The sequence below is a fragment of the Ciconia boyciana genome, chromosome 6, assembly GCF_034638445.1.
Source record: "Ciconia boyciana chromosome 6, ASM3463844v1, whole genome shotgun sequence".
Lineage (NCBI taxonomy): Eukaryota > Metazoa > Chordata > Aves > Ciconiiformes > Ciconiidae > Ciconia > Ciconia boyciana.
This window is the reverse complement of record NC_132939.1, coordinates 34,399,663-34,427,446: the sequence shown is the minus strand read 5'-3', so window position 1 is coordinate 34,427,446 and position 27,784 is coordinate 34,399,663. Positions and strand designations below refer to the sequence as shown.

The 27,784-nt window shown below is 41.2% G+C and overlaps 1 protein-coding gene across 1 annotated transcript in view; it reads right to left on the bottom strand.

The window, feature by feature from the left end:
• Nucleotides 1–26,945, bottom strand: part of PLEKHH1 (pleckstrin homology, MyTH4 and FERM domain containing H1) — a 45,179-nt gene extending 18,234 nt beyond the window's left edge. Inside the window, exons 1-13 of the mRNA XM_072864891.1 lie at nucleotides 26,805–26,945; nucleotides 20,986–21,048; nucleotides 17,678–17,827; nucleotides 14,465–14,548; nucleotides 12,778–12,859; nucleotides 9,006–10,015; nucleotides 6,543–6,621; nucleotides 5,836–5,924; nucleotides 5,138–5,288; nucleotides 4,008–4,147; nucleotides 3,119–3,229; nucleotides 1,512–1,598; nucleotides 354–515 (exon numbers count right to left, since the gene is read on the bottom strand). Coding sequence (XP_072720992.1) covers nucleotides 354–515; nucleotides 1,512–1,598; nucleotides 3,119–3,229; nucleotides 4,008–4,147; nucleotides 5,138–5,288; nucleotides 5,836–5,924; nucleotides 6,543–6,621; nucleotides 9,006–10,015; nucleotides 12,778–12,859; nucleotides 14,465–14,548; nucleotides 17,678–17,827; nucleotides 20,986–21,048; nucleotides 26,805–26,945 — 2,349 coding nt within the window. The remainder of the gene's footprint in view (nucleotides 1–353; nucleotides 516–1,511; nucleotides 1,599–3,118; nucleotides 3,230–4,007; nucleotides 4,148–5,137; nucleotides 5,289–5,835; nucleotides 5,925–6,542; nucleotides 6,622–9,005; nucleotides 10,016–12,777; nucleotides 12,860–14,464; nucleotides 14,549–17,677; nucleotides 17,828–20,985; nucleotides 21,049–26,804) is intronic.
• Nucleotides 26,946–27,784: the final 839 nt, after the last annotated feature.

Here is a 27,784-nt window from a genome sequence, read left to right as displayed (position 1 = left end):
GTTAAGATCAATTAAATGCGACATTTAGCAGCATTTCCTGTTGGTTATTTTTTTTATTATGACATGCTGTGAATTCTGTTGAAGAAAAGCATACATAAGCTAGATATTTGTTATTACTTACTATTTGACAAAGTCAGTATCTCTCAGTAGCCTTGTTTGTCCCATTCCTTATCATTTATACAAATGTTTCTCTCTCTGAAATATAGAGATCTACTGCCACTTTTCTTTCTTTCCCCACTCTTCTAGGGAGTATTAAAATACTAATTTCTTGCTGACATTTACTGCACAAACCAAGAAGCTGGTACACTGTCAATACTGAGCTAAACTGAATAAAGAAAGAAATAGTATTTTACCTTGGTGAGCCAACCTTTCACAGTAGGTTTAGCATCACTATGAGGAACACCAACAGGACTGGTCACTTGCACTCTCAGGATACTCTGTAGGACATGGATCCATTCCTCCAGGATGTTGGGAGAGTCTGCTGTCAGGAAGTAGGTTCTCTTTTCTGTCATGAGCTGGAAGGAAAAGGAGTAAGTATAAATCTGCACACACCTACAAATCTTTTCTTCAGCTGCTGAGTTTCATTATCCCATACAGATTTTTATTGGTGGTTCAGGAGGGATTTTTTGGGGGTAAGAAAAAAAGGTGCTAACCCTCAAAGCCCAAGTGAAAGAACTGAAACTCAGATCAATCAAACTCTCATGAGCTCTCTTGCTGTTTCTGTTGGATATTGTGGCTTTGTCTCCTCTCTCATCCTTTCTTGTTTCTCAGTGCTGCTGCTAATTTTTCATTTTAAAGGTGACTACATAAATGGGGTTTTTTGCTGCCTTCACTTTGTATTGCCCTCTGCCTTCAATAGTTTGTGACTCTCTGAGAGGAAAGATGCTATGAATTTAATAGTATTAAGCCTTAGCAACTTCAGTTCCATAAGGGCAGAAGGTAGCTCACTGGTCAGGCCATGTGCCTTGCAGTCAGAGTATGAGAGAAAGTTTAATGCTGTCTTTATAATGAAGTCCTCTAACAATAATGACTTAAAAGTGAACCCAGTGATGGGCTAACTTCTAATACTTCGGAAGTTGAATTCTAATAGGAATCCAACACTTCAGATGTTTCTTCAGATCCTCCAGATATGTAAAGTCAGGCTGGAGATCTTGTGAGAGGAGTCTTTCAAAAAGAGGAAATCCTAGGTACTATCTTGTTTTAATTGTCACTTTTCCCCACAGATTTCAAGCTCTCAGTCCTAACCAAAAAAGGAAAGTGCGATGGTGTAAAACAAAACAAAAATAAAGGAGAATTTTTTTCAATTTCAAAAAGCTGTATTTGGGTTACAATTTAGCTCTTTCCCCATTATTTATTAAACTAACTGCCTGGCTTGTGCCAGGAAACACAGCGGCCAGATAAAGTTAGCTCATATCAATTGAGACATACAGTACCATTCAGCCTGAAATAAGTGCTCTCTTGCCCAGCCATGGAGCGTGTGGTTATCTGCAGGATGAAAAAGCAATGCTTACCTGGAATGTTTGGGACCCTTCACCTCTGACAATTTGGCATGAGGAATTCAGCTCCATCTGCCCTTGTGGTTTGCGGATAACATCACTCTGAGGGAAGAAAAGCAAACAACTTTTTCACTAGGGAAAAAACCTTAGATGGGTCTCAGAGTACTTAAATACAGCAGAATATGCATGTGCAGGTTGGAGTCTGCATTCATGAGCTCGAAAGGACAGCTGAAGGTTGCCAGCTGAAGGTTGTCAGGTTAAATATGAGACAGTGTGATCCCATTGCAATGATGAAGCAAAAGTCTCCTCAGTAGTGGCAGACAAGGGTAATGGCAACAAATATTGTCTTACGAAGTTCAGATTGGACATTAGGAAAAAAAAAACCCAAACAAAAAAACCCACCCCTTTCTCACTGGGAAGGCAATACACCATCAAACAGGTACCCAGATAGGGGCTGAATTTCCACCTTTGGAAGTTTTCAAGATTCAGCTAGACAAAGCCATGGATGGTTTGATCTACAGCTGGTGACAGTCCCTCTTCAAAGTGTCAGTTGGACTAGGGTCTTCCAGAAGTCCCTTCTAACCAACTGTCTAAATTCTGCATATTTATGAAATTATTTATATATATATTACATATATGTATAATTTGCTTGTGAATTCTGATGGATAAACCTAGTATCAGAAATAAATATGCATTGTGCCCTAAGGTGTATTTTTGTCTTGTCAGAATATGACAACTGAAAAAAATATTAAAAAGTTGAAAATAAATCTTCTCAATATTCCTGACTTGTAAGCAAAGATGTGTATATACACAGCAATACTGTGTAATTATGCAGGTATGGAGGAAATTGCTGTGTCCCGAAGAAAAAAGTATGGAAGGTGAATATCCCTAAATAGCTACATTACAGAGAATTAGAAGTACAGCAGAATAATGAAGGCCAACAATAAATGTATTTTATTGTATATACAAATTTTGAGTGCAAACCGCTAGAATTTTTAAAATAATGTAACTTTGTTTGAAACAGTTGTGCATTATAAAAAGTATTTGGAAAGGTTTGAATGCACAAACCTGCTTTCTCAATATTGTTTCATTGATCATTACAAGACAGCTTTTTGCATGAAAGCTTATTTTCAAATTTACCCTAGTTTTCTAATACTTCCATGTCCATGTGGAAGGGTGAAAAATGAAAGAATCCAGCTTGCTTTCCCCTGAAAGTTGTAGTTTTCCTCAGAGCCCCGTATACTGACTGATGAGTATGTATCTGCACCCTCCTGGTATTTGTAATTTATTTTTCCTTTATTTATCTTAAACATGACCAAAGATGGGCCATAGTATGCCTTCTGCTTTTCATCATCTGTACGAAGTTAACCAGTAGGTGTCAAGCTTCTGTCCTTGTGAACAACCTTTCATCTCCTGGAAACTGCCACCACAAGGATCTTCCCTGCCTAAGCACAGACCCACAGTTGAACCTCTGGGTCAGATATAAAGCTCTTTGGCAGAACATTTTGGGGGAAGCTTGCCCATGGCTGCCCACTCTGCCAGTGGTATCAGCCTGGAACCAGTTCTGCAGAGAGCCTTCCCCTGTGCCTCCACACAGAAGTAAATGTATCCCAGTGACTCACCGGAGACTTGTAGTACATGATTTGTCCGTTTCTTAGAACAAACCATCGTCTCTTCCACATCTTCACCTGGCTGCCCATTTTCAGCAAGTAACCTGATTTCTCCATGGGTTCCTGGAGGGCAAAGAGCAAGGGGGAGAGAAGGTTATCTTGCACCTCTCAAAATACAAATGAAAAAGTGCTGAAGTCAAGCTCAGACATTTGCTGCATCTCCATCATTTTCTGCTTTACTCTGCCAGATGGGAGTAGCAGCCATCTGAGGTCAGTGCTCTCTGCTCAACTTGGAGAGAGTCCTAGACTATCTGTGTAACTGCAAATACCACATTGTGTTGTTTTAGTAAAGAAGGCATCTGAAGATCATTTCACTGATTGTTTGATGTACTGAAAACTTATTTGTCTTCCTACCATAGGAGTGATTTTCCAAATAAAAGTGAAGGCTGGCTCTAAGCCATGATTAGACTCCTGTTCCTTGTCTGCTTGATCTCTTACATTCAAGAGTACAGAATTTAATGCTGCCCGTGTTTGAGGTTTTTTTCTAGGCCAAAATATTCTATCCTTTCTCCTTCCTTCCTCTGAATTTCCAAACTTGTTTTGTCACAGAAGCGTAAGGCCATCATTACAGTAGAATACGACTACAGGAAACCAGTACAGGTCATCAAGAATGAATAGAGCCCTTGATGCTTATACTTTTATCTAAACACGTAACAAAAATTGCAACTTCTTCTGAAGCATCAGATAGTGTCTTCTGATACAAACCAGCTGGACCAACAGCCCAGCCTGTTAGGGCATCGCTTTGCAGGGCATAACTCAATATATTGTAGTTACGCTTTTTCTCATTCAAGGCCAAGGCTCTGTTTGCATCCCTTCACAACTGTGAGGTAGCAAGACTTACAGTGCAGATTCCACCATCAGTGGAATAGGAAGATGTTCGCTGTAGCTTATGTTCTGGCTCTGAATAGTCACCATCCAAGGAGTAGGCATCAGGAGGGATGGCATAGTCACTCTCGGAGCTCAGTGAGGACATAGATACACCTGTTCAAAATAAAGGAAAGAATGAGAATCATGGCTAGACAGAAGCGCGCACTGAATACTGCACACTCTGAAAAACTTTGAGTTCACCATTAAGGCTCTTTGTTCAAGAAGAACAAATCAGATCAGACTTTGGAAACTCAAACCCCACTAACCAAACTTCTGAGACCTTTTTTTTTTTCTCCTAGGAAGACAAGTAGTAGTAAGAGTGAGTTTTGGATACTGACAGTGAGATAAATTTGTTGCTGAATAAACAGAGATTTTAAAGTTATTTTTAAAAGTCAACAGACTTGTTATCTAAAGCACAGACGCTGTTTTCAGCTTGGAAACATCCATTATAAAGCCTCAAGCCCCTCTCATTCAAACTAAAGAAGAGGCTCCCTCACAGCAATGAGGTTTTGCTTTCCATGAATCTTCCACCACTGGTCCATGGCAATGCACAGATACATCAGCCAATGCATCACAACAGAAGTTAAGACTACATGAAATGGGATTCTGTTTTATTGACTACCAATTGTAATGAAAATTCCACTCAAGGATCCAGTTTAACCTTCCCAGCAGTCAAGAAAAATTGTCCTAGCCAGGACCCAAATTATCTGATGCCTCTCAAAGATAGGAAAGATTTGCTTACTGGTCAAGAAATTATCAGCCAGTGACAGAGACAAAAAACATTTTCTTCAATGTGTCAGTACTAGCTTGCTTACAAGAAGTCACAGAAAAGGTACAGATGGCTTCACTGAATATGTGATGAATTTGGGAGATCAATCCTTCCCACAGTCTTAGCTTAGCAATTGCCTGGATGGAAATCTACCAGCGGTAAAAACCCATCTGAGAGGGCAGGTTTCTATTGAGTTGCACACCTTCTGGGAGAGCTCCTTATTAGCGTCACCAAGGCTAAGCATTTGCCTGTCACTGATGATGCTGTTCAGGACATCTTGCCTCACCCATGAGGACAGAGTTCATGCTGCTCAGTAACAATACTACCGACTTTACCTCTCTTCACTGCACGAGGGCTGCCTGGCATGCTAGCTTTCCTGTTCTCAGATCCAGCAGCAGAAGTCCTGAAGCTGGCATGGGAGCCACAGTCATCATCAGAGCCTGAAGACTCATCTAAGAAAGGCACGTTGCTGATCTGTGTGGCTTTCTGGAAAACAGACCTGTATGGTCAGTGTGTGAGGGAAGAGTTTCCCCAGGACAATCCCTGCTCGATAAGGAGACAGAGCAATCAATGCAGGCCCTTCATTTTCATGCTGCCTTGCCCACTGCTGTCCTAGGGCTCCTCATTTCCTCCCTTTCTAGTCTGAGAACTTCCAAGCTGGACTTTCTAGTCTGATCTGTTTGGGTCTCCTCTGGTTACACCCTCCTACTGTTCCACAAGCCCTGTGCTTCCCCATAAGCTCTCAAGAGCCCTCTTCCAATTCATTCTCTAGGCTACACCCACTATCACCCCCTAGGTTTCTACAGCCTCATAGTGCACACTGCAGCTTCCTGGACCAAAACTTGCTGCAAAATTCAGTATTCCTAAATAATTTATCATCTGCTACTCCTTCTGCATTCTTTTGGTGTCCAGTACTTCCTGGCATTCTCTAATTTTCTTTCCTTTACTGCACAGCTTCATCCTGTTCTCTCTCAAATTACTGGCAGCTCTGGACCATGCTTTTCATAAGAGAAAAAGTGAGGTAACTCCTTACCCCCTTCAGTGTAGTGTAGACTGGCACTGTGACATTTCTGTAGATGAGACAGGTAAATGGCCCAGAAGTTGAACGGGAGAAACTGGAAACTGGAAAAATTAAGAGAGAGAGCAAGAGAGCAAATAATACAAACTGGTGAAAAGGAGGACTTTTAATGGCAAGGTATACGTATGCATGTAAAAACCTATGTAGCCTCTTGGAACACCAAATAATGGAGGACTGCCATCCTAGACAGTTTGGCCTGAGAAAGGCCAGGAGATGTGTTATTAATTACATACAACTCCCAGAGACAGCTGCAATGTTCCCTCCATTTAGCTTGTAAGACATCTTACCCACCCTGTGCTCCCCATGGTACAATGACAATCCAGTGCACCGTGTCCAAACAGGTAAAAGCCATAACAGGGGAAGCTGATGGTGAATCACAAGACTAAAAGCAGGTCACAGTCATGCAGAGGCAGAACAGTGTCAGTGAAAGTGATGAAGGAGATAATGGAGTCCCTGAAGATGTCACTGAATGTAGGGACTCAGACAGCCATCCCTGAGATCAGATGTATCCTCCTCCCTTCCTTTCTTTATTGTGGCTATCTGCGAAATCAAATTTACTTTGAAAACAGGCAAGGAAATGAAGAAATGTGAACATCCAGAAACTCAGGTCCCACACTGTCACTGTAAACTCCCTCTAAGGACAGATTTTGTCTAGAACTTACAGCAGCTGGAAGCATCATTCACTGTGGCCACTTCAGACAACCTCATGCCAGACTTGGCCACAGCATAGATTCGACTTTCCTGGAACAATAATACCATAAACAGTAACGGTCAGACAAAAACACGATTCTTGCAAAAATAAATGCTTGTGTCACAGAATCACATCACAATCACACCTTTGGGCAGGAAGGAGGGGCCATTTAAGAAAGATTGCTCTATTCCACCAGATATTGGGTGAATGACCATTAGTGGAAATGTGCATCTGCGTGCAAGTCCCTGAAGCACAACAGACTAGGCTTGTAAATGCTACAGAGATGATATCCACGCCTACTGGAACACCTACATGCAATTATCAATAAATGACTATATCACAGCTTGGAAAAAGCTGGTTTTTCCACTTTATGAACAATGCATGAAAATGAATCAAGAACAGCCCTAAAACAGGACAATTTACTGAGTCACCACCTGGAAAGGATTCCCATTCTCTGATAAGGGAATGAAAGAAATGTCTGGAATGATCTTGATAAGCCTGTCTCAGTTATAACAACATAAGGAGCTTTCAGTTCAAAGGATCTCCAAGTGCTTCACAAATTCATAAAAATTCCAAGGGGGCAACCCAAACCTGTAACTAAATGCAATGTTATGACTAAGACACCAACCAGTTTAAAATGGATAAAAAAATCAAAGCTAGGAATCCTCTTGCTGCTCCTTAAAGCATACAACCAATCACTATCAGATAACACACATAATACATATACGTGAAAGTACGCAAGACTGCAAAGTCAAGTACGCCAAAAAAAGAAGTTACAGAATTAGTATTTTCTGTATGTATATGCATTGCGATTTAGTCTCTAATTAAATATTATGTGCATTTTTTCCCCAGACACTTCCTATTCAAGACACATAATGGACATTTCTTACTGATTAAGCTGCTATTTAATATTCTATTCATGCTTTAGTGTTTGATATACTTAAATTTGCCCTACTTGGATACACTTACTTGACTCTGGTCTGAAGACAAAATCATGGATTTTTCTTGTGGTGTTCCTGACTATAATACTGCAATGCTTCATAAACATTAATAAAAAATTTTACAAAAACTCTGGAGGGACATGATGGGTGCTATTGCTATTTTCCAGAAGAGGAACTCAGACATAGGTTCTTTGAAGTATCCAGTATCTTTGGAGTACCCATTTCAAGATGTCCAAGACCTGACTTTTTGAGAATTTAGCTTCATATAACATTGTTTGTAATGAAAACAACTGAATACAGTTGCAGCAGAGAAGTCCTTAGCGCTTCTCTAACCAAATTTACTTGCCAAACTCAAGTTAGACATACAGAAGGTGTGTGTGGAGCTAATGATCACCTGTGAAAAATTTAGCTTAAGGAACTAGAAGAACCTTACAGGGGAACTCTAGATCAGAGAAAGGAATAGTGGCCAATCTCTGAGACGTATTTCCCTTCTTCCAAGTGAGTACACTGTTCATGACACCTTTCTGACTTCTACAGCAAACAGACATCTTGGAAACTGCAGTTTCTTTTACTACACTATCCAGCTTCATCCCCAGCACAGTTCCATATTATGGACTGAATTAAGAGATTCCTTTGGAAAAATAGCTGTGATTATACTGGGGTTAAATTGGTATCATAAAGGACAACAGCCAAATATCACAAATAATGTTAAGTTTTCATAGAAAAAAATTGTAAAACATGAGGATTAACAATGAGTGCTTGATTTTGCACCTTCAATAAACCACTTGTCTGCCTATACATTTAAAAAAGCAAATTGAAAATAATGGAATTATCTCTTTTGATACGACATTGATTTCCACCAAGTTTATCAATTAGATTGACACATTAGCAAACAATCCAACCATCTGAACTAACAAGTAACAGTGATAACAACAGACTTCCCTCTCACGTGAAGTGAGCAATAGGACATGTATATTCACTTTACCAATGGTTTTCACATAATTTTAGTGATAGTAGAAGTATACTATGAGATACGAATGCTGAGATCTAATCTGTGAGATCTAATCCATCTAATCTATTCTACTATTCACAGCTTTTTCTGACCCTGAAACTATATCTGGTCTGGTCCATTCACTTGCATTTATGACTCACTTTTCTATCTTAGACACATGACAACAGAACTAAGGATTAACTTTTGATGACCCATAAGGATAAACCACAATGCAGCACCTCGACTTTCATTTTTATTCCTATGTTTCTTGAGTACTATTTTCTTCCATGGATTTTTTTTTTCCTTATAAAGAGAAAACAAAAAAATTGTCAGTGGAACCAGCATGCCCCATGATCTGGAACTGTCAGACTAGGTGGTTCAGAAGTGTGACTGATGTCCACAGGAAACAACTGCTTGAGACCAAGAGCTGTTATAGCCTAACTACTGGGCACTACTCAAAGATAAGCAGCACTTCTCAGACTGTTGTCCTTGTATTTCTTACCCACGATGGGAATCTGTGCAGCGGTGGTGTGGGAGGTTTACTTCCTGGGTCAAGTACGCCAGCCTCAAAACTCACAGCTTCTCTCTGCCCTGAAGATAAGTGGTTGATTTCCTCACACGCTCTACCTTCTTCCCTCACCAGGCCACGTTCTGTGTCCATCTTCTCCGGTACCCCATCATCATCAATGTCTGTCTCCTTCACTGGCCCATGGCAGACTGGAGAGCTTGTTATGGGCTGGAAGGTGCTAGCCTCTAAGCTCATTACATGATGGAAAGAATTAGCCCCTGGCTGTGGTTGGCTGTAATGTCTCTTGGCTAGTTGGATACTGTCTCTTGGTGTATTGGGAGTTCGTATTTTTGGAAAGGTCATACTACTGCCAAGGCTGCATTCCCTCCCTGGACAGAAGGAATGTGCTGTATCAGCTGATGTTGACACAACCAGGGGTGGCTCAGCAGTTTGGAGATGTCCCTCAAGCATGCTCATTATTTCTCCTGAGGAAGAGGAGTCCAGCCGGTGGGAGCAGAACCTGGCACTCAGATCATCAGAGAAGCGATTGCCATCCAAAGCGACTTGTTGCAAGGTGCTCACAGCGCTACAGTTTCCTTCCAAAGATGACTGGAAAGTCAAAGCCTCAAGGATTCTTGTGGCCTCAGCTGGAGGGTCTAGTAATGCAGGATCAGAACACCCTAACCTGTGTTCAGAACCTACAGCTGAGAATACATCTTTCTCTGTGGAGAGATTCCAGCTTGATGAGTCAGACATGAGCTTCAGTGTGCTCTGGGAAAGCAGGGATTTATCCTCTCCATCCTCAGTAAAGGTGTCACTGGCAAGGACTATGTTTGCTGTAGAGAGTACATGTTTGGTAGGTCCTGTCTGACACACCTGTCTGAAACCAGGTGCAAGGAGCACAGATTTCTGGTCTATCTCCTCAGCAAAAGAGGTCTGTGATGCTCTGGGCTTCAGAGAATTACAGCTCCAAAGAGATTCAAAGGGAGGAATGCTGGTCATATCTACAACAAAGGAGGACATATGATTAGGGCATTCAAATGTTTTACTGTCTAAAATGTTACTTGCTAGTGTAAGTTGTTAATGTCAGTTGTATTTCAATAGCACCTTGGCCTGGTTACAACTATTCACAATGGAAAAGAAATGGCTGGGCACAGCTATAACAGAAGTGCTATATATTTATAATTGGGAATAGTACAGAAAAGATTAATAAGAAATGATTAATCACTGTTTCTTACAAAAGTGGAATTAAGGAGTGCCTAATGAAATTATGAGGCAGCGTGTTTGAAATTTACAGAAGGAAGGGGGTTTTTTCCAAACAAAAAAGGAACTAGAATGCTGTGGTGTCCAAAAGATAGACCAGAAAAAGTAATTTATCAGTGGTACAAATAACTGTTTAGACAGAAGTTCTGGCCTAGGAACTTCCTAAAACACTGACAGCAGAATCTGGAAGGGTACATGGAGAGGAGGACAGCTCTACTTGCAATATTTTCTACACTCTTTCCTGAAACATCCACAGCCAACCAGGAGACAGGATACTGGCCTAGGCAAGCTTTCAGTCTAACTCAATATAGCAGTTTTTACTCTTACCTATTCACTATTAGGTCTCTTCTCTTAAAACAGCCATGAGAAGGAAGTGCACCTGTCCACACAATACTTTGTCAAAAATCACCTAAGCGGCCAGAACACTGCTTAGCATGGCTTTTGACTTCAATGGACCTACAGTGATTTAAGCCATCAAATAAGCTGGTATGGTTCCTCCCATTCCTAGGGCTAGATGAGGCTTCCAGCATATGTATGGAGACCTTCTTAACCATCACACCAATCAGTGAGGTTACTCTCTCCAAGAATTTCCCTAGAGCTTGTTGCTATCCTTTTGTGCTATGACCCAAACAGTGCTTTTTGTCAACAAGTTTTATAACAGTTATTTACATGTTTTTCCTGTAAAAACTTCCTTTTGTTTCTTTTTCTCTGCCCCTTCAGTTGCTATATTAGAAGATGACATAAAAGATAGATCCTAGATTGCCTCCCTTGTTCTGTGTCTATTTACTACCTATACTTTATAATTCTTCTACCTTCTTCCTTTCCATAATTACTAGATTTAAAGACTATCTCAGTCCTACAGGTTCTGCTGAATAGCAGCTTCAGAGTTTGAGAACGTGTGGATAAAACTTGGGGTGGCAGGGGATAGTACTTCACTTTATGATTTTGATTGACCTTGGCATTTATATATTGCCCAACTGAAAAAGAACCAAGTCATAAGATGCTTTGGAAATTGCATAAATATGGGTGAGTGTGACACTGCACAGCTATCACTGAAAATTCTGCCTGAACTTCAAACTCTACAGGCATTGCTTAACCACTAACAGGATTTACAAGGAAGCAGAAACAAACTGAAGACACAAAGTAATAGGGGGAAGAGCAAACAGCAGAATAAATCACTGTTGATTGTGGCAAGGATAAAACCCGCTCTTGGAAACAGCTGAGAAAAAGACAACCCTGAGAGCCTGACCTTGACACTTGAGTCACAAGGAACTGAACGCTAACAAAGCTATTCCTAACACATAACACTGGTACACAGAAATCCTGGCACACATTTTTCCCTGTCCCTGAGGTAAATCATTAGTTTAGACTGAAAAGAGGCCATTCATTTTAAATATTACTGGTATTTTTGCAGCTTCCTAGATATGGCATGAGATGAAGCAGAGGAAGCTGTTACTATTAGAATGGCAAGCAAGAAGAGATTTGTCTCTCTGCAGAGGCCTCTGAATTCAGCCTAGCACAGTGAGACTAGTGGGGAATAAAAGGAGAGGACAGAGCTGTTTACTGCCCAGAGAGTTGGGATCCAGGGAACACTTAATACCAGATTATTAACGCAGCTTACCAGCCATTCTCTTTTTGTAAACAGCCAGAGCCAGAGGGGATGAGAAAAACCTACTCATAAAGCATTTAGCTAGGAACATGGTGGGATTTAGAAGGAATTTTGCCCTATTCCCTTGCTGTGAAGTGACAGGAATGCCAGAAAGACTTCTGCAGGAAAGGAATGCCCCCTGCCTGCATGCCCAGTGAAGTTCTGGAAACTAGCTCATCTTACTGTGACCAAACCAAGATCATTTTAAAAAAACAGGAAGAAAATGGTTAAAAGATAATTTCCTCTTCAAAATGTGTTGCAATGAAACATGCTGATTTCAAACCCTGGACACCAAAGTTCTCCATCTGTCCACCAAACAAGAACTGCAAAAGCACAAGCACCGTAAGCAGCTTTCTCCAACCCAACCTGATAGCACAGAGGAACCCAGCTTCTAAAGGTAGACCAGAGAGCTGCTGCCTTGGCCCATTCAGTCCTCAGTTACTCAGCTCACATGCCAGCAGAAGTTCTGTGGGGATGAGGGTAATTCACATGTGGAGGTAAAGTGAAATACCTCAGGGACTTCTACCCTGCACCACTGAAGTGAATGGAGAGTTTTGCTATGTATTTCAATGAGTGCTTCTAATTCAGGAGCTCAGTGGCTTAATTTAATGGCAAAAGCACTCTTGAAAAAAGGGGTCTGTGTTCAATTGCTGGTGGGAAACCAATTAAGAGTTAAGGCAGATAAGCAATGTTATTCCCATCTTAAAAATGGACCCACTGAGGAACACAGCAATTCTACTGCTTGCTCACTGTCACAAGTGCTAATTTCTGACAAAGTTAAGAACACAACCCAGGAATGCTGACTTCCACTCCTGTGGTTGTTACTAGGCTACAATGCCAGGTGAACATATTTACCTTGCAGTGTATCCTGAAGGGCTTCAATTTGCTCCGTCAGCCTCTGATTACAGTTTTTCAGGTGGTAATTTTCTAGCTCAAGCTATGAAACAACAATAACGAAAACTGAAAAATAATGCAAAACTGTGTGTGCGTGTGTTCCACTATAAAGAACGTCTTCATCTTTATTACATTCAAGTGTCTAAACAGGAAAGGAAAAAAGGATGGGTGAGTCTACCAGTCACCTTGAAATCCTCCTCCTCAGCAGCTCCACTGGACAACCCACTTAAACACTTTGCTGTGCTTTCTCAAATAGCCTCTGTATATACTATTTGCACTTCTCAAATAGGTCTTTTAATCTCCCTCCCTGCTATTGTTTATCATTTACTCCTGTTCCAGAAATAACTGTCATGAAAGAGACAATCAAAAAACTATTACCCAGGAGGAGCATTTTTCCCCTCACCCTGTATGTGGTAAAAGGAGATCCCCTGGATCCAGGGGACCAAAGAAAAAAAAAAAACACAACATTAAGGGTGTATTTACATTTGCAATTAGTGCACAAGTGATTCTTTGCAAATTTGCCTTATATCTTTGCTTGAAGAGCTCAGCATACGTTCTCAAATGCAGCAGTGGGGCAACCAAAGAGGCTTCCCTCTTGATGGAATCAAAGTTGAAAATCCACCCATGGTGCTGTCTAGAGCAACCCATTTGCAACACAGATGCGAAGTCCTTCAGTTGGCAGTGGTCCACTCATGCATGGTATGCACCTAGAATTAGCATCTGTCACAAACTTCATTGCCAGTAAAGACACAATGTGAATGTATGGTCCTGGATTCACAGCAAGTGTCAAACCAGCCAAATCAAGAGTCAAACCAAGTCAACCCCTGTGCTTCCTCCTTTGTGCTACACCAGTCAGTAATGTAGATGCACCTTATGTTATCTCATATGGGAGAATGAAAGAGAAGCAGCACAGCAGCTCGGTGAATTATCTAGGCAATCTAATGAGATTACAAAGTCACATCATAACACAATTAGTGCCCACAAAGACTGCTTCTTCCAACTCCAACAAATTCCCTTTCTGACATAAACTGGGAAATCTATGGCTTTAACTTGGAATAAAAGGGAAAGACCAGATAGCCCCACTCCCAGTTGTAAACTAGTACTGCATCTTTAAAACTGTGTGCTGACCCATTGCTATCTCTCAGTTTTTCTAGAGGGTATTGAATTAGTCCCAGATAGAGGCATAAGTCCACAGGACGGATAGGATGGAGAGGTTAGACATGAGAAAATGCTGGGCAGTAGGAAAACAGCATTAGTCAGAGATGGCAAATTAAGGAAGAGCAAAGGACATGTATTTGTGTCACAGCTGCTTTGCCAAAAAGAGACAGAAACTGCACCCAGAGGAAAAAAAAAAAAAGAAAGAGTCAGTCAGAGGAAAGCTAGGTGAAAGCCACCTGGGACTAGTAAGTCTTCTTCAGAGACTGCTTTCAGGCATTAGTGACTTCACAATTATTTATAGTTTGCCCAAAGCAGTAAGTAAGAGGGATGACCCTAGCTCTGTAACTGAGTGTGTGTAAGACCAAACAAGCAGAAAGCCTCTGTGGCAGATTGACTGTTCTCACTATTGTCCTGCATAGAAGCCCACTGGTAGTGCAGCCACTGTACCTAGTCATAGGCCTTGAAACCTGTCAGCAAGCTAAAGACTCACCTCTCTCAGCTTAAATGTTACCCACTCTTTGATCTTGGCAGCTTTCTCTTGAACAATTTTGGCTTCCTCAGTCCTCAACTGTTTCTGTGCCAAAAAAAGATTAGATGCATTAGCAGAGTACAACTAACTGTTCTCAGTAAGTTACTGCATCAGGAGTGACTTAAACATTGAAGCTCCCATTCCGGACGTAAGATTCAAGACTGCTATTTGGATATTACTATTCAGCTGGTCTTTAAAAAAAATCAAGCTCTAAGTTGTCTTACATGGTCCCTAGAGTCAAATTCAGAGGGTTGTTTCAAGAGTTTGTTGTGGAATAGCAAAATCCAGCTCAGTTAATGATTGCCCACCTACCAGTTTCTTTTGAGTACAGTCTGCAACTTTTCCTGTTTTACATGGTTTTGTAATGTTGCTGTTTGCTGTTGAGCATCTGTAGTGTTCCCCCAGCCTATACACACACACACACACATTGTTAGCTGAAGTTAATAATAATTAAGCAGTGCCTGTAAGTGCTTTATAAATAACAGTGTAATTCTTCCAAGCAAAAGGGATTCAATTGCTGCAAGCACAGGTGTAGAGTATACACTTGGAAACTAATACCAACAACATATTTAACACACATAATATTCTCATTGAGAAAGTAAATAAAAAAAAAAAGCAGACTCAGGATAAAAAAAAATCTTCAAAATTTGACCTTGAAACACTAAGACCTGCTATGAGGTTTTGAGATGGTGTAAGTGGTTTTATGTTTACATATCCATTAAAACAGGTTCTAGTCCACACAAAGGTGTTATGGGAATACTGTTGATTTGCCCAATGAACATTTTTTACCCAAGTATGTGCTTGGGCAATATTGCTACAACATCATTTTTGCAGCTGTGTTTTCTCAGCTACCTTTTTTTTTTTACTTTTCTGGGAATTTCCTTGAAAGATGCTGGATTGATATGATCACCTGAAGCCTTCTGTTCATCTCCTGTGTGGCTTCATCAGAAGCAATGTCACTGAAAGGTCTCCTATCTACATAATGATTTAAATAACTACAAGGAGAAATCAGTTCCAGGAGCAAGGGAGGGAGGAAGGGGGAATATACTCTATATGGCACATTCAGCCCTGGTTTCTCTAAATGGACAAAGGTAATCCCTTCTGGTAGCAGTTGGTGGTTTCCCTGCTAGATTTTTTTTTTCTGATGTGAACAAACACCAGTAACTATGATAATAAAAGTGTCAGTGCTTCGCCCCCCACCCCTTTTTAAATTTTTCATGCTGAAGAGTGTAAGTTCACTTAATGAATACCATATAAATACACAGCAGACTGCAGGAAATTCCCCACATCTTCACATTGGTTTTAAGCACCACATGTTATTCATCACCACAACTGCACATTTAAAAGCTCTTATTCAAATATGTTTGCTGACTTTAAAATATACCTTGGCAACATTATGGGTAGGAGTAACATTTGTAGTTGAGCACAATGAAATAAAAGTAATCAAATCTGATGCTTCAAGAGGAGGATTTATTTTGTTTTTCTCCCTGAATATGGCTGTGTGTGTTCCTAATCATCAGGTACCAGCCTTTGCTGGAATCAGAATATAAGACATGCCTACTGGTTTCAAATGATCTGGCACATATGGTGGATCTACCATAGTCCTCTGAATATCCATCACATAGGTAATGCCTTTGAATCCCTAATGACCTGGACTTGTCTCAGATCAGGGACCAAGAGGTAAAAGATTCAGAATATTGCTACGCTACATGGTGAAGTGCAATGCCAAGATTTTATTTAGGGTCCTAAAGTAGGACAGTGACATGACGACAGCATTGTCACAGAGCTTAGTAAGCCCTGCCTCTAAGCAGAACTAATTCACTCAGGCACAGCAGCCGTAGATGCAGTTATTGTGCTTTAAGATCCAGAAGCAGTTAGAGATTTTTTTGCATCCCATGCTATTGTGTGGTCCAGACATGACCTCAGTGTTCTCTTATTAATGCTCTGAACTCCACAGCCCTCTCCATCCCAGTGAAAACAAATAGGATGCCTTACAGGGACCCTTAGTGACCTTCCAGCACTGCTACCATGCCATTCCATTCTGAAACTAAACTGGTGACCCTGATAAAGAGTGTTTCTAGTCTGAAATTGTCAAGCTTTGGCTTTCATTTCTAGAATCTCATTTTGCCTCTTGTTGCTAGAATAAAAAGATTTCTACTAACAGAACATTTTTCCCACTTGTGTTTGTTGATTTTAATCAAATCACACTTCGCATTTTTGGGTAAATCAGAATTTCTCCCATCTTTGATTACAAGAGCTGCTTCCAGACCTTGATCACTATTGTAGCTCCCTCAGAACACCTTCTTTCTTTTCAAAAATGCAGAAACTTCATCTACATTCTGCCTGAGCAAGCTGGCCTGAGGAAGTGACTTGAAACCCAGAGTATTACAAAGACCTGATGCCTGACCTCCACGCTACACTTGGTCTTATTAAATTCAGACAGCTTACCAACCTATTTTGCCCTTGAAATAGGTGACAATTAGTTAAATGTAAAATGTAACTCAAATGGCAAAGTATTTTTTGGTGTAAAATTGTAATGAGCTATTTCCATTTAAAAGTAATTTACTCAACAACATAAGAATACCTCATTCCTCATGTCATAAAGACCACAGGGCAAGGCTTTTACTAGAGCCGAAATACAAGCTCTGCTGTAGATGTATCTCCTTCCTTCCACCAACTGAGAATGGAAGAGACTAAGAACTATCCATACTGGACAACAGCTGCTCGTTTATAATAAGGACATCTGACAAGAGGTGAATTATCCTAAAGGATTGCTGAAGACTGGGAAAAGTCCCTTCTCAAGAAGCAGCATATGCCAAGTCAGAGATGGGCTACATAATGATTTTGCAGAGCAACCTGTACGCTAGGAAGCCAGAGAAATCCTGTGACCAGACTCTAAGCATTACAATTTAGGGTCTCAACACTAACATAAGGAAACCCTTTAAGGACATTGACCAATCTCCTATAATGAAGAGACAAGGGCTACTGAGGCTGAATGGATGTTTTTGTCTGAAAAGAGAAAGGAAGGAGAGGATCTTGCACCGAGCAAGCTGATCTGAAGGCAACTGAGAGGCTAATATGTAACGGAGACATAATCCATACCTTTGAAACGTACATTACAGAGTCCCTCCAACTCATGAAAGCTACAGGTCTCCCTGTAGAAAATATCTTTACCTGTTTTGCTAGCTGTGTCTCCAACTGGTTGATCAGATCTTCCTTTCCTCGCACTGTGCCCATCAGCTCTTGGTATTTCCTGTGCAGAGTGCTATCTGATTCACTGGTCTTCACATTGGCTAGTTTTATCTTCTCTTCCATAACTCTGACCTGTAATGACAATCAGAGGGAGATAAAAAAACAAAACAACACAAATGAAGGAGTTGCTTGTTTAGTGGTAAGACCGTAACTTAGAGTATTTGTGGGTTTCATATTTTTGAAGTCAGGAAAGGAAGAAAAAAAAGAAAAAAACCCCAACCTTCAAGTCACACTTAGTTTATATCCACATATGTGAAAAGAACATTGTCCATTCATTTGTAATGCTGAAGCAGTAACAGATGCAAACTGAACCATGAACAGATAACACATTGTTGATTGTGAAATATTTGCACACTATTGGTCAAAGAGACCATACAAGCACTGTAGTCTACATAGACATATGGGCAAGGTACACCACATTTTCCTCCTTTGCAATACCATGGTCAGCTTTTTACCCTGTTCACTACCAAGGTATGCACCACAAAACCCTGGCCATTTGCTTCAGATCAAGGTTTCCATAGGGAAATGTACTACAGAGTTCCTTCCTCCTCCTATCCCCAGCTTAGACAATGTTTTGGCAACTTCTGGCTTTCTGACAAGTCTTTTCTCCGACCTGCTAAGGAGTTACCATGTTAGATATTTCAGAAGCTTTGCCTATCTTTGAGTGCCTGCCAGTACCAACACCTGTTCATCTCAGCAGGAGAAGCACCAATGTAATGCTCCTTCACTACAGACAAAGTTTCAATGCATGAAAATCTAGCTGCTGCTGAAGCCTTTCAGGTTTTTAACAAACTTTTAAAACCTCTTTGCTTTCTTCAAAACCTATGTCTCGATATACCGTCTGTTTTATCATTACTTCATCCTATTGCAATGGATTATAAGACTTCATTTCTAAAGGTGAATGGATTTCCACCAACTTAACTCAACCCTGCTAATTGCAGCATTTGATGACAGGAAAATATCCGGTTCCAACACATCCCAGATAGAATGAATCTGCAAAGAAACCAACTCCAGATACCATTAATTTGGCATGAGTTTAGAACCAGGAATGCAGAATGCAGGCAATGATCTGAGCACTTCACAGAGTCATGAGTTTAGAACCAGGAATGCAGAATGCAGGCAATGATCTGAGCACTTCACAGAGTCTGTGCGAGAGAGTTACTCATGCTCTGTTGAGCAGCCTACACTTCATACTTGCAGAAGCTGTGTTTTGTCCTCCTGTCTGCCTGCATTAGGCAGAGAAGCAAACTGCCTCTTCCTCACACTGAATCAGAAAGGTAGGCGCCCAACATCCGAGCCAGAAAACTAAGCCTGCTGAGTCGGATGTGTTTTCATTAGAGTTTAGGGTGATTATAGTAAAAAGAAATGGCCCCTCCTTTCTGTCTGATACCCAAATGCTGACTCTGTACTAGAGGTTCAAAGAGGGGACTGCAAACATGTGATTTCCTTAATTGAAGTTGGCAGCTACAGGGAGCCCATTGAATTAACAAATCCAACCTCCCAGACTCCTGGAGAGAAAGATAACAATGGATTTCACACTTGATGTGGAGCCCTCTCATTTGTCAGCTGCTTCTCATTCATGGTGAATATACTTATTAGTGGAAGGGAATGGTCCTGCTTCTTATGCTGTCACTTCTTCAGGCTGTCAGGCAGCAATGAAGTATTTCTCTAGGAACACTTATCTCCTGGATGTGGATAAGGCTGCTGGAAAGGCAGACCCTACAACTTTGAGGGTTGCTAGTCTTTAGGACCTGCCAACATATGGCTGCAGAACTGCTGGTGGCAGATGAATAAAGGCAACCCTCATTTCTGCTGATGGCAGGTGAGTGAAGGCAACTCTCATTTCTCCTACACCTTCCCAGCCAAGTTCTCCCTTTCTTACCCATTCTCTTACCTGGATTTGACTTGGTCTCCATCTGCTCCCTTGCTGTCATTGCATCTCACCATATCATGGACACTCTACTCCTGTCATTGAGGGGTCTGCTAGTATGAAACCTCCTTCATTGGCCTGTGGCAATAACTGTATTTTCCGCTGGTGCTGTCAGAGTGACATTACCTTTGCCTGTCTTGGTTGGGTGTGGACTTACTGATACCACTCTCAAGAACAACTCTTGTTCTTGGCTGACAATTGCTGACCTAACATAGAGGCCAACAGTATGGTGACTAGACATAGCATCTTTCCTATATTTAAGCTGGTCAGAAAAAAAATCTTGACACCGATATCAAACTGACATGGAATAGTATGTTCTGCAGACAGAATACCTCACCAGGTGCTTCAAGTTCTTGATTCCCAGGCAATATGTTTCCCATTATATAACATTGCCTATTCAGTCCTTCAATACTTAAGTCCTCTTTGACAGCCATTCTTGGCCATCTTGCACAGCTCTTAGTTCTGCGCTTTAATCTCTGACTCAATGCTCAGTCCTGCAGCTCTTATCCAGCTGGAGGGAGTTGGTTTATTTCAAACCTTTCCTTCAGCAGTGGTCTGCAGTGATGCAGGAGCTCAGACCATCTGGCCCTTCCTGACTCTTGTTTTTATAATACTCTTTACAGCGCAGACTATACAACAGTCTGCTTCCCAAAGGTCCATTAGAACATTAGAGCCTGTTCACACACTGAAGTCTCTCTCTCTCCTTCTCCATTATTCGAGAAGCATAGGACTAGCTTAGACAATATGCCTAGTTTTTAGATGGTTACAGTAATATGCAATAAATCCAGCTCTTACTGCTTTTCTCCATGGGCTCCCAAGCCAGAGCAGTAATTACTAAAAAGAAAGTCCAAAACAACTGACAGGTTTTGCAGACACACCCTTACTTCTTTCACAGAACCTTCCCTACTTGTAGACAAGTCCTTACCAGTACTCTTAAGTATTTGTTTTCTGAGGACCTGCCAGGCAGGTCTATCTCTGCACCGTAATCCTGAAGGTACAACATCCCCTTCCTTTTCCATAACCAAGCATGCCTATCATGGATGAGGGGGTAAAGGCTGTGAAGCTGAGAGACAGATATAAGGTGCCAGTTTTCACTTAGGGTTGAACCTATTTAGGCACCCGTTTGTAGCTCAGGCTCAAAGACTGGGAAGTAGACCAGAAAATCCCTTCACCACTGTAAATCAGTGTTTCCCTAGCAGAGCACAGCACTGCAGAGTGCGGTCTGTATGCTAGATTGGAGGGAATTTAAAGTAAGTTCCTGCTTGGCTTGTACCAGAGCAACCATAAGAGAATCTCTTACCTGTTTCTCTGCATCCTCAGCTCTTTGCTCTGCTTCTATCACTCTCTGTTCCAATTCCTGCATCTTCAGAGCCAGAAGAGAAGGAGAGGAGAGGGGGAAAGAAAGAAAATAAATTTACATCACCTGGAAAGTCACCTGTTTTACTCAGGAATCCTCCATTTCTTGTGCAGGTCTACAGATCTTTGGCATCTTTTGGGTTAACTGGACAGGTTTGATCAGGGAAAAAAAAGTCTTTGACCTTTTCCAGTCTTCTGCCCTACTTTGAATTTACCGGAACTGTTTTCTCATTAGTAAGCTTCATCATTCATTACACGGGTCAAGGAAATAGTCCCAAAGTCTTGACCCTGTCTCTACAATTTACACACCATGGGCTGTCCCTACAAGAAGCCTGTCTACAGCATGCCATTCTTTCCCGCTTTTATTGCAAGCTAGGATTCATTCACAATGGTAAAAAAAATGAATACATCTTGGAAAGCTCACAGCAGGTTCTCTACGATGCCACATTATAACTAATGAATACTTTGCTTTGGCTTCAAAAGCATCACAGGCTCATAACTGACAAGATTAACAATGATCTTAATTTTCCTATGCTTCTTTTCATTTTAAAGAGCTTTGCAAACTGACAATTCTGTGATTCTTTATCTGAGCATTGCTGCTATTGACGTCAAAGGACAATGAATAGAATTTTATTCTAAATATATATAAATCACTTCATTCTCAGCGAAATGCAGATGTACCTGGGGTTTCTATAACAACTTCCCACTAGAGCCCAGCCTTTTTTTTTTTTATTAGCAACTTAGAATCACATTCAGTGCTTGCAAGGTCATCTTCTACCACCTGCCCTGCTTCAATGGGTCTCAGATTTAAGCCGAGTAATATGAAGTCAGTGACACTAAGTTTCATCCACTAAGCTGCAAAATTTGAGGAATGCTTCACAGTTTCCAGCATTTACTTGTGTTTTACTAATGAAGGAATGACATAGACACAGCTTCAGAAGATTAAAAGAATCATGCTTCAAGCAGAAAATGAACTAAAAGGGGAACTGAGCTCTTTTTCTCTCCAATGCATTTTATGATTCTTGATAAAGCACTGGAGCAACGTATTCAGGCTGGTCACTATGAAGACCAAACCAATACTTTTGAAAATGGGACTTATTCCTCTTGGGTTTTTCACTCAGAATGGAGATGTCAGCATTCCTGTGTTTCCATTTCTCTTCCTTCAGATGGCAACAAGACAACTCTCCTTCTCATTCATACACATTGATCATAAGAGCAGACTGACAGTTATTGACAAACATAAAGGTACACAGACAACTATTGAGGTGTCTACATATAACTAAAAAAGCCATGCCATAACAAATTCAAACCATTTAAGATCAGAAAGTGCCACATTTAGCATGATACCTCTCAGGTTTGCTTTTTCAGTGGAGCAATCAAGTACATCATAGTCTATGGAGCTTAATATCCAAATCAAGGACATTTATTTGGCAGAGGAGCAGAGAGATGCCACAGCAGACCACACAGACAGCCAAAGCTCCTCTGACCAAAGACCCAGCCTCCGAGAGTCTTGGTAGAGACTGAGCTCAAGGCAATCTAACACTGACGGCAGTGGTCTGGGTTATGACATGAGTCTGTGTCCATTAGGAACAGTGATCTACCCATGCATTTATCTATTAGTCTCTGGATAGTCATCACCACAGACAGGTAGCAGCAAAATCTATTGGTGAAAGACAGATGCTAACTGGAGACATAATACACCTTGTGAAACAAAGACTGTTTCTGACAGTAGCTTCAGAGTTAATGGCCTCTGCTAGTTTTCTGATGAATTGACAGGGTCTACATTCACAGCACAGACTTTAGATGAATCTCTGGGCCTGTTCCCAAAGTCTATGCTCTTAGGCTAATAATTCAATCCTCCACAAGGTGGGCGATCTGCATGAAAGACTCAGGTTATTTTAAGAAGGCAGCACTGTTCTGACTGAAAAACTCCTTGTTGTCCCAGCCTCATGACAGTTTGCTTTGCATTGCTAGCAGTCCTGGTTCCTGATCAGGACAGAGAATGTACATTGGGACTGCTCCTGATCACTAAAGAGTTATGAAACTTCTTGTGCAAGCAGGGTGACCTGGCTAAGTTCCAGTCAAATCAATTACTTTTGTCACCCTAATTCCCTCCGTAGCCTTAAATGAACTTGTACTTTTCTTAACTTCCTGTACTACATTGTTGGGTTGACCTACTATGAACTATTAAATAACTGATGTGTTTCTCATGTACACAAAATGATTACTTTACCCATCCCTGGTGTCAGCTGTCTCACTGGGGTGCATTCAGATTTAATACATCCATGCTTGTAAGGCTCTTTCAAATCCCTCAATGAATTAATAATAATGCTTGGTATTTACATGGGTCCTTTCATTCAAAAGGCTTTATAATTTGACAAATGCTACTAAGTAACTTGACCTAGGTCACATAAAAAACTTAGTGACCAAGCCAAATTCAAGTAACTCTTCTCCTAAACATTAGCCCAGACAGCTTGTATGGAGAGAAACAGGCCCAGTTGTATAGCCATGCTTGCATGAGACAAAAGAGGCTTTTTCCATATGTTCATTGTTTAATGAAGTAAGACAGAAGCAGGTTAAAAATGACCCAGATGGCCCTTCTAAAAGCTGCAAAAGATCCTCCTATCAACCATTCACACAGGCTTTCCCCCTCCTGATGGCTCAGAACACACTAAATAAAATTGAGTGAAAAAAGTTCCTGCATGTCTCAGCCTCATTTTCCTCCTGTTGTTCTTTTCCAGAGCTCACTCCTAACCAGGTCATCTTGCTGCCAAGGCAACGGCCTGCTATGTCGCTCACCAACAGAGGAGTATCCCTTTCTTTGTGTGTGTACGAGAAAGTCAGAGTGGAAACAACTGCCTGTTTCCAAAGAGACCAGATCCCTGCTGATGTCCACAACAAGGCAGAACCCAGGGATCTCATGCCCTGTGGGGGTCCAGCAAGATGGCAGAGCTTTGTCTTGGAGGCCAGGGGCTGGGGTCCTTCTGCCACGCCGACCCACATCCAGGCTCTGCGCAGCCTAGGCGGCACTGCTCAACAGCCAAGACCGGGCTACCAACGTGAAAGTTCACACCATGTGAACTAGGGCACTGGCAGTTAAACCATTGGGTTTTAAATTCCTCATGTTCTGAACAGCGATCTAGATTATTCAATCTAAGCGGATTTTAAAAATCTGAAGTATTTAAACTGTTAGCGTGCATTGTACTACCAATGCCAGGCATGAGTGGTTGGGTTTTTTTGTGAATTAAAATAGTAAATCTGCCTTAAAATCATAAACTTGATTATAAAGACTGATTTAAAATGTGGGGGATCAGGTTTCCAAGCCTTTCAATCAGCAGCTTCCAGATCCCTGAGACAACCTAGCTGGTGAGCAAGTATCACACCCCTGTTAACACTGTTCTTCACTTTAATTGGCAAAACCACTTTTTTTTTTTTAATTAATCTTCCTGTTGCTGCAAACCATATCAGAGGATCTCAGGGGCAATGCTCACCAGAGGCTGGCAACACAGCTTCAAACTGTGCTTATTTCACATTTTTCAAAGTGTCCACCCCCCACAAACCTTTTTGAAAATGCAGTACTCTTTCAAATAAGTCTGAATCTCTTCATTCTCAGACAGAACCGTTAAAAAAAAAAAATCACAGTTGCTATAAAATATATGATAAAAATCCCTGGAGTTGGCATCACTATGCATAAAGCATGCGCCTCCTTCAGTTCTGCGTCACTGCCCATCTGAGGGGGAGAAGGATGCAGCGCGGACAGGAGCCCCAGTTGCTGTGACTGCTGGGGAGCCCTGTAGCGACTGAGGAGGAGGGAAGGAGGATCTCCAAGCAAGTCGTTCCAGAGCAGGGGGGAACCTGGGGCACAGGACACTTCTCAACAGCAGCGTTCCGCATAAGCGTTGTGTGTTGAGCACCTGCCCTCCTGATCCTGCATCAGGCTCTCCTGATGCAGTCCACCTGTATCAGGAGAGCCTGCCAGAGCTGCCCCACAGTCCCTGAGGCTCTCCCCTTCCCACATGACATTCAGAGTAGGGAACTGCAATCCTGCTAGCTCTTTGACCCTTCAAGTAAGCCTACAACAGCACTGTACAAGTAGTTACAGAGTAACCTGATCACTGAACCAAGCTGCTCCTTAATCTCAACAAAGGGAACATCGCTTTGACTGAAAGGCTGGATTAGCGGCAGTCAGGCCCCTTCCTCGAGGAGCCCCCTGAAGCAGATGACAATTTCATTCTCTGCCATGGCCCACAAACCTCCCTAAAGAGATAGTCAAAAGATCTCTGGCAAGTCTGTTCTCCAAAAAGAAAGTCTGATAGGTGGGTTTCTTTTTGTGTGGGGGTAGTCAGGAAGTTTCTCAAAGCAGGAATTAATAAAGCACGAGGCCACAGATTCCATAATGCAGCAAGTGTAAAGTATTGCACGTGAGTACTGGTTGTCTTTACCAGACCTGCGCCACATCTATAAATGATTTTTTTAAGGTGCCTTTATCTAAATGGACTTTATGACCACTTTCAATGTTTTCCAAGGTAAGTAATCACTAAGGTCCATCTCAGAAGCTACCTTGAAAAGATGAAGAGGGTGCTTAGAATTGCGTAATTTCTTAAAATATGAAGGATGGAATGTATGTCTCATGCAGTATACGGCATTAGTGGAAACATAATTACAGTGAAAGCAAGGATGAAAATTGCTCCACTCTGAAGTAGATGTCATTTTGATGTTTTTACATCCAAAACCAACAAACAAGAATATACACATAAGAGTTACATAATAGAAATAGGAGCAAAAGTGAGTTTAGAACATATCTGTCATCAGGTACAGCTTAAAAGCATTTGGAGTAAACTGCAGTCAGTTGTAAAGATTTCAACTTCATTAGCAAACTGACTGAAAAACTGTTCTCACTTTCTAACAGTAATTGAATATCTAAGCGATCTTGGACTGGACTGTGATAATGTAAGCCACATTCTGAAACAAAGAAGGAACCCCACAGCAATCTACAAACTTGGATTTTATGCAAATTAGAGGTTAGTGAAAAAGCTTTAATTCAAATTGAAAAATAACTAAATTTAAGGTAAAGAAAAAACCACCAAAAATCCACATCATGATAGAAACAAAAAAACCCACCCCCACAAAACCCTCAAATCTTTGCCAGTCCTCTACCCTAGGATTGCAAACAAGTTCACTTAGTGCGCTTGAAAGAGATTAGTGGGAGATGCCTCTAAAACCAGACAGAGGCCATGCGAGTTTCTAACATCCAGATCTCAAAGTATCTCAGTCCTGCTCTTCAGTATCCCTAGAACTTTTTGACTGGATATGCAGTGTTATTCTAACACTATGGCAGTACATGTACCCCTGTCCAGTCTTTTAACACTACAGCATAATTTGCACTCCTGCAAGCTTTTCTATTGCCAGCCAAGTCCTGATCCTGCTGTTCTTATCCAAAATATCCATCTTTGCTCTGCAGCTGCCTCAGTCACTTTAGATATCCAGAATCTTGCTGGTACAGTGTTTTCCAGTAGAATCCAAATACCCGGTGATTTTCCAGTAAACAAGGCCAAATTCTTATTTTCACTAATGCCACTTTACATCACTCTGACACGCACATCTCTGTATCTCAAGTAATAAGCAGAGTGCAATGACATACTGTAATCAAGAAAGAGATCCCCACCACAACTAACAGTTTTATTGGATGGCTCAGCATTTAGGGATTTTTTTGCTTTCATGCCATAACTCAGTGCAAAGTAGAAGAAGCCACCATTGCCTCACCTTCTCAGCTAACAGCTCTCGGATCTTGCTTGCCTGCAAGCGGAATTTGAAGAGCTGGGACTCCAACGCAAGGCATCGCTTTTGCCAGTCTGTACAGCTGCCATTCTCCACCGTGAGTTCTGTCATTGTGAAGTTAATCATCCACTTGGGATGTCGTCTAAGGTGCTCTAAAAATCCTACAGAAGAGAAAGGAAAAATATATATTTTAGACCAGCAAATTTTCACCCCTTGTGCCTAGTCTTCCTTGGTCCATCTTACAGGACTGGTAACAAAGGCCATTTCTTCTGCAAGCAGAAGATGAAATGGTACTATCCCAAGTTATTGATATCGCCCTCTGCTAGAGGTTACTTTTAATGGATAACAGATAAATATTCAAATAAACTTTTACCTTTAGAGTGAGTAAATAATTTACTAATGCATCATAGTGTATGTTCCACAAACAGTCTTACTGCCATCCTTACAGCCTTGCTCAGCATCTACCTATAGACTAGGAGTATTTTTTACTCCTGCCTCCTTTGTACCAGTACGGCTGTAAAGCCTCAGGTCACTAAAAGTGATTCTTAAAGGTAACTCAGGTCACACATCCATTATTAACTCGGGGCACCAGTGCCTTCTCATACAGACTGTGTTATGAAGAGGATGTGATGTATGTTATGAGGATGTGATGTATGAAGCAACAGTGTTCCCAATCTCTAACTACTTGATACAGTCAGTCTACAGGAAGAGTGGAAGAGTAGCTGTACCACAGTATCTAAACAACCACTCTGTTAAAACATAAAGAGATCCCATCCAGGAATAAGCTAGGGCTGAAGACAAAACATGCAGGTCTACTGAAGTCCTTGTAGACATCAAGGGATATACATAACTCCACAAAGTGGAAAAAGCTGTGGTTTTTGAAGTTGTTTTATTTTCTTACTCAGTAACTGTTTAGACATTTCAGATACTTCATGCTCATTTTAAAAGATATGTAAAATGTAGGT